Raw genomic sequence first — 7,250 nt, 5'->3', positions numbered from 1 at the left:
CACACACACTCACACACACACACACACACACACACACACACACACACACACTCACACACACAAAACGGTATATACAAACCCCCACCAAACAAATGAAAATCCTGTCTCTAGAACATTGGTTCTGTGTTCTCATTAATCTGGTATAAATCCAGGGGGCTATGCTTGAACAAATATTCAATAAGGCTGTGATACTTTGAATACAAATGGCTCCCATGACCTAATATATTTGAATGCTTAGTAATCATGGAGTGGCACTATTTGAAAAGTATTAGGAAGTGTGACCTTGTTGGAAAAAGTTTCGAGTTTTCAAAAGCCTACACCAGGTCCAATCTCACACCAGGTCCAAGCTCGCTCTCTCTCTCTCTCTCTCTCTCTCTCTCTCTCTCTCTCTCTCTCTCTCTGCCTATGGATCAAGATGTAACTTTCAACTCTTTCTCCAGCACTGCTAGGCCTGCCAACATGTTCCTTGCCTTGATGATAGTGGAATAGATCTCTAGAACTGTAAGCCAGCCCTTAGTAAAATGTTTTCACTTGTAAGAGTTGCTGTGGTCATGGTGTCTCTTCACAGCAATAGAGCAATGATTAAGACAAAAGTCTTGTCCACATTGGGTCAAGCTACTTGTCTTTTTTGTTCTAGTGCTGTAAAGAGATGCCATGACCACAGCAACTCTTATTAAAAATTAATAAGAGTTAATAGGAGCTTGCTTATAGTTTCAGAGATTTGGTTTATTATCATCATGGTGAGGAGCATAGTTACACACAGGCATACATGTTGTTGGAAAATTAATTGAGATAGTTCTACTTTTGGATCCACAGGCAGCAGGAAGAAAGACTCTAAGTCTGTTGTAGGTGATCCACTTCTTCCAACAAGGCCACACCTCCTAATTCTTCTCAAATAGTGCTACTCCCTGAAGACTAGCATTCAAATATATGAGCCTATGGGGGCAGTTCTTATTCAAACCACCACACCGCTCTTAATGGACCCTGATTTCTAGGTTTTGAAATGTGTATACTGCTGGTTGATGGTGTGAAATCTTATCCCTGAATCAGAATATACTTTTAGGTCTGTATATTAATAAGGGTGGGCATTGCTTGCTCTAGATGGCTTGTGTGATTATTGGCAGTTCAATTTCTGCAGGAGTCTGTTGGAACGAATACCTCTCAGGATGGATTTTTTTCATATAACATTTCATAGAGGGAATCTTGAGTTTCTTTAGTAGCCCCTCCTCCTATGTGATTCAGGGCAATGGGTGAAAGTAGCTTTCTGACAAAGTTTGGCTGAGGTGACGTTAAGTGTGATTGACACGTGAGGGTTAGAGTGTTCATGGTTCCTAGCTTCTCAGAAATCCTATCTTCTATCCTTGAAGTAAAAGCGGACCCATTGTTACTATGGATCAACTGGTATAGGCCAAACTTAGAGATAATTTCTTTTAAACACCTTCGAATAATTTCTTTTCTGCTTTTTCTGTCCTGTCATGGAAGGCTTCTATTTCCCCTCCCAAGCCAAGGAATCCATGAAAATTAAAATATTTGAATCCTCCTGGGGTAGTTGACATGACTGTACAATCTACTTGGAAGTTCTCTCCTGGCAGCATGCCTATGGCTTGTCCTGCTCTTCTGGATAAGAGTACAGTTCTTGTTGAATGCTATTCTTCTCTCCGTACATTGCCATGTCCTGCACGGCTTTGTTCTGGAAACATGACTAGGATGATGAAGGAATGAACAAAGGACAGACACAGGAACAGAAAAGATGGTGTCAGATGGGCCACATGTGCTCTAATGAAAACACACCAGCAAAAACAACAACTTGGAAAATCTGCTTTGTTTTATACATATGAGTTGAGGAGGTAGGTTTATTGTATATAGCTGGATACAGAGATGGGTGTGATGGCTTGGATGAGAACAGTCCCTATTGGCCCATATGTTTGAATGCTTGGTCTCCAGTTAGTGGAAGTGTTAGGGAATGACAAGGAGGTATGGCCTGTTGGAGAAGGTGTGTCACCGTGGATGGGCTTTGAGTTTTCTAAAGCCAAATATACCATGCTCATTCTCCTTTTCTCTCTAATACTCCTCCAGAACCATGCCTGCCTGTTGTCTACCCAGCCATGTTATTTGTGGCTAACCTTCTGGAACTGTAAGCAAGCCTCCAATTGAACGCTTTCTTCTCTAAACTGTCCTGGTTTATAGTGTCTCTTCACAGCAATAGAATAGTGATTTTAAAAGTAGGTTTGTGGTACACATCTGAACAAAGAGGCAGGCTTGAATAATCTTGGTATAAGGGTTCTCTATGGGAAGACCATCTCAGGCTACAATAATCTGGGAAGCTATGGTTAATAGTTTCTGTGTATACTGGCTAATCATTCAGAAACACTAATACTTGGTCCATTGGAAGGCTTTGTCAACTCCCTCAGTCTGATATGGAGAGGGCTTTGCCCACAAAGATAGAAAATGTCTGAATGTCTGTTGTTTTGTTTTGAAATGTCTCAGAGTCCCTAGACCCTTGGGGATCTCAGAGACTGAATTACCAACCAAAGAGCATACACTGACTTGACATAGGCCTCCCCACATATATGTAGCAGATGTACAGCTTAGTCTTTATGTGGGTCCTGTACAACTGGAGCAGCAACTATCCCTAAAGCTGTCGCCTGTCTGTGGATATGTTCTTCTAGCTGGGCTGCCTTGTCTGGCCTCAGTGGGAAAGGTTGTGTCTAGCCAAGCCCCACAGACACTTGATATGCCAGGGTGGGCAGACACCCAAAGGGGCCCCAACCTCTCAGAGGAGGTGGAGAGAGGGGAGGGGAAGGTTGTGGGAGAGGGTGGCCAAGAGAGGGGTCTGTGAATGAGATGTAAACTGAATTTAAAAAGAAAGAAAGAAAGAAAGAAAGAAAGAAAGAAAGAAAGAAAGAAAGAAAGGAAGGAAGGAAGGAAGGAAGGAAGGAAGGAAGGAAGGAAGGAAGGAAGGAAGAAAAGAGGAGGGAATGATTTGTGTAGAGGAAGGGAGGGAACCAAAGGCAGGCAGAAAATCCGTTTGGACAAGACCACACACTTAGCTGCAGTGTTATCTGGAGTTTCCTTTTACAGTGTCTGAGTCTTTCCTCCGGTGTTCTTTGCAGTACAGACTGCCATTTCTTTTGAGGCATTTACTGCCTGAAGAAGCCCGTGGATCCTCTTTCCGGGTTAAATTTCTTTTTTGTTTGTGTTTAAAAGAGCCCTCTCTTTCTAAATTGTACCATGTGCATAAAAACTGAGCAGACATCTCTTGAACCTACAAAATAAAGTTAATGCTCTTCTCCTTTTATTTTGTTCTATTTTTGAATCAGGATCAGTTTCTCAGACTTTTGTATCAAAGACTTTTTGCCTCCGAGAACCCATGGAAAGAGACTGTAATGCAACCAGTTAGAGATTCACTATCATTGGCTTGCTTCATCTGCAAATTACATTCTTTTCCTCACTTGGCCAGAGCTCAGTCTGGACTTTTTTCTTTTTCCTTCTGCTTGACATAGCTACTTATTAGTGCTGAGCAACCACACATTAGAGGCTCTTATGAAATAGGGAACAGGGTGACTTGACCAAAGTTCTGGCAAGATTTTAAAGCAAAATGGGATAGGACATGAGTCTGTTGACCAAGAATAGTGCTGTGATCTCTATTCACTTACTCGTCAGAGATAGCTTTATTTCCAGGACATTAGAGACCTAATATGGGGTTCAGACTACCCATGCCTGCTCTGTAATCAGTATTTAGGTAACCAGTAAATAGTGAAGCATTAGCAACTGCCCTTAAGCATGGTAACCAATCCCAAAGGGCTATGTAATTGTTGAGAAGCCACCATCATTCTTAAGAGGACCACAACACCAGCAGCAGGCCTTAACCTTTGAAAAACAATATTTTAAAATTATTATATAATTACATGATTTCCTCCCTCCCTTTCCTCCCTCCCTTTCCTCCCTCCCTTTCCTCCCTCCATCTACTCCCAAATATTCCCCTATTTTCTCTCAAATTAATGGCCCCTTTTTCTTTAACTGTTGAATATATATTATATTCATAAATACATACATGTAACACATTAAGTTCATATGCTATCTGTATGTATATAATCTCAGGGAATGACAACTTAGTATTTTTATATGCATTTAAATTAAATAACTGATTTATATATGGTAGATGCTATATGGGAGCATTCATTTGTGGCCTCTTGGGTTTACCAAAACTTTGATTATCTTGTTTAATCCTTGTTTAAACAAATCAGTCTTTCAGCTGGTTTTATGAGGGCTTTACAAGGAATACAACATTGAAGTCATATAGAACTTTGGTCGTAAATGCACTGTCACTTAGCTCCTAGCATATTAAGACTTCTGGTGAATGAATTATTTTTATCTCACCCTGTTTAAGGCTATATTCCCTTAGAGTCCAAACCCAGAGAGTACACTATTTGATGAGTTTCCTCGATAGTTATAACTTTACCCTTTGTGAGGCCAGGAAAGGCCCCTTTAGCTTCTCAGCACCTCCCACAGAGTCAGATGTCTCTTAGTGGAAAAATTTGCCAGGAAGTCTCCTTGTCTTTTTTGTTTTCTTGTCCTAAATATTTTTTTTCTATAACTATTTGATGTTTTCCCAGTAGATTACAAGAGTTTATGTTTATCCTGGAGTGATGGTGTAACAGTTAAAAGTACTGATTGCTCTTTCAGAGGACCTGGGTTCAGTTCTTAGTACCCATATGGTGACTCACAGCTGTCTAACTCCAGCACCAAATGATCTGATGTGCTCCTCTGGCCTCATCTAGACCCAGGCATGCGAGGGGCACACACGTACTCTGAGGAAAAATACTCAGACCTATACAAATAAAATAAATAAACATAAGAATAGACTTAAAAAGGCCATGTAGCTTTGCTTATCACTATTCATCCATTTATCTTGTTCTTATTTTGGAAATTAAAACCCCTGCTTTAAAAATGTAACACCACATTAGTCAGAAGGACCATAGTGCATCTCCAGGCAAGGGTTGGTTCCATCGTCTTCTTTCTTATTCTCAGACTGTGGGAAGAAGTTCTAAATGTTTTGCCCTCTAAGTTGTTTTCGAACTCGCTCTTGCTCCACAATGCTCTGCTCTCACTCTATGTTCCCATCTCTTAACCCTTCCCCTGCCCCCATGTCTTCCAGAACTGGCATTATGGGTTTGTGTTCATCAATGGACGTAATCTTGGAAGATACTGGGACATTGGACCTCAGAGAACACTGTACCTTCCAGGTCCCTGGCTTCATCCAGAAGACAACGAGGTGAGTTACCCAACCCTGCCTCAAGGTGTCATCAACCATGAGATGGATCTTCCTCCTCCAGTTCCGGCGTTTTCTTCAGCCTGTACAGCTAGACTGGCGGTTCTCACTCGCAGTTTTCTTTCCTCTCAGGTCATTGTGTTTGAGAAGGTACAGAAGGGTTTTGACATCCAGACAAGAGAGAGACCCCAGCTGCAAGAGTGCTACAAAACGAGCTCTGGATGGCCGGATGCTGCCGGTGATGCTGATCCCTGCTAAGAATATTCAACATAGTACCATCAGGAGAAGCGTATGAAAATAACGTAAATACCCAGAGAAATTGTTACATATCTCATACTATCCATTTAATTACTATCTTTAGGCTATAGACATCAAAACCTTTAATAAACAAATTTATCTAGTTAAATGCTTAATTCTTAGTAGGTTCTTATTCTCTGTCAAGATATGCCTTTAGAAAGAAACAAAAATAAAAACAAATTTAACTCCTGCTTTCTCATGCTCAGTTGGGAGGAAAAGAATTATCTTTAACACAGGAGAAATTAGGCATGCTGGCTTTTCTTTGCTAAAGAGATTATTGAAATAGTGGCTTGTAAATGCATGGTTTTGTGTGTGTGTGTGTGTGTGTGTGTGTGTGTGTGTGTGTGTGCTAGAGGAGAAGTTAACATAGGCCAACCATCAACATCTTAGGCACTACCCTGTCCTGTTTGCCTTCAAGGTGATCTCTTGAGTGACATCCAATCAAAGATCAAACAGCAATTTGGTTTGATCCAGATATATGTGGCAGCAAAGCCTGGCAATGGGTTTATTCCTTCTTGGTCTTTTGGATATTGTGTGGCCTCTTATCATAGTGGACAGGAATCAGTGAGATCAGCCCACATTCATGAAAAATCCAGCCAATCTTCTCTAATCACACTATTTGAAGCCTAACACAGTCTCTCATATTCAGAATATACTAGCCCAACTTCCAACAATTAATGCCTTACAAGACATTCTTACCTTGTTTACTGTAATGCCCATAGGCTTCAAGCAATATAATGAGTAGTTAAGTCAGATGTCTGAGGAAGGAATCCTCTGCACCCTTTCACATATGCTCATTTTGATCATTAAATTCTCATTTTTTTTCAATAAAAATAGAAATACTAAAATATGACACTGATATGTAGTCTTCTCTTTTTTAAAAAGTGTGTGTGTGTGTGTGTGTGTGTGTGTGTGTTTGTAGACATGTACATATGAGTACAAACATTCCCAGAGAGCAGAGAGCAGGGATACTGTATTCCCCTGGAGCTGTTGTTGCCGGGGTTTTGAGCCACCTAGCATGGGTTCTAGGAGATGGAGTTCTGGTCCCGTGCTAGAGCAGTGCATACTTTTACTGGCAGAGCCCCGTCTAATCCCCACATCCATTCTTTTAAAGTAAGACACTAAGAAGCAGTGTGTGGGTGAGCAGAAAGCACTAGCGGCTGCTATTGCCCAAGAAGCACAAATCCTTTTGAAAATTATAGGCGGTAAAAACATTTTAAAAAATACCATTTGTTATTTTTCTCACACGTGGGACAAAATACCTGAGCAAAGCAAGATTAAGAAAGAAAGGGTTTATCTTGCCTCACAGTTCGACGATGACGTCCCTCATGATGTGTGGGTCATGCTGGCAGGAGGATGAGTCGCCTGACTAAGTTGCATCCATAGTTGGGAAGGAGAGAGAGTAAATGTTGGTTCTCACCTTGCCTTCTTCTTCTTCTTCAGTCCAGGATCCCAACCCATGGAATCGAATCACCCACAGTTGGGGTGGGTTTTCCCCAACCACTTAACCCAGTCTAGAAATTTTCTTCGAGACACACTCATGGGGTTGTCTGATAGTGAATCTGGATCCTGTCAATATTGGTGATCACTATTATTTATCATAAACGGCACCTGATTCCAGCATATTTTCCTCACAACAAAAAGAAATCCTTATGTTTTTTAACACTCACTCTCATTCTCA

The 7,250-nt window shown here is 41.0% G+C and overlaps 1 protein-coding gene across 1 annotated transcript in view; it reads left to right on the top strand.

The window, feature by feature from the left end:
* Glb1l3 (galactosidase beta 1 like 3) overlaps positions 1-5,758 on the top strand; it is a 41,881-nt gene extending 36,123 nt beyond the window's left edge. Inside the window, exons 19-20 of the mRNA XM_021207563.1 lie at positions 5,159-5,275; positions 5,405-5,758. Of these exons, the coding sequence (XP_021063222.1) occupies positions 5,159-5,275; positions 5,405-5,530 (243 nt within the window). The 3' untranslated portion in view covers positions 5,531-5,758. The remainder of the gene's footprint in view (positions 1-5,158; positions 5,276-5,404) is intronic.
* The last annotated feature ends 1,492 nt before the right edge of the window (positions 5,759-7,250 follow it).

This window comes from Mus pahari, chromosome 10 (genome assembly GCF_900095145.1).
Source record: "Mus pahari chromosome 10, PAHARI_EIJ_v1.1, whole genome shotgun sequence".
Lineage (NCBI taxonomy): Eukaryota > Metazoa > Chordata > Mammalia > Rodentia > Muridae > Mus > Mus pahari.
This window is presented reverse-complemented; position numbering and strand designations above follow the sequence as displayed.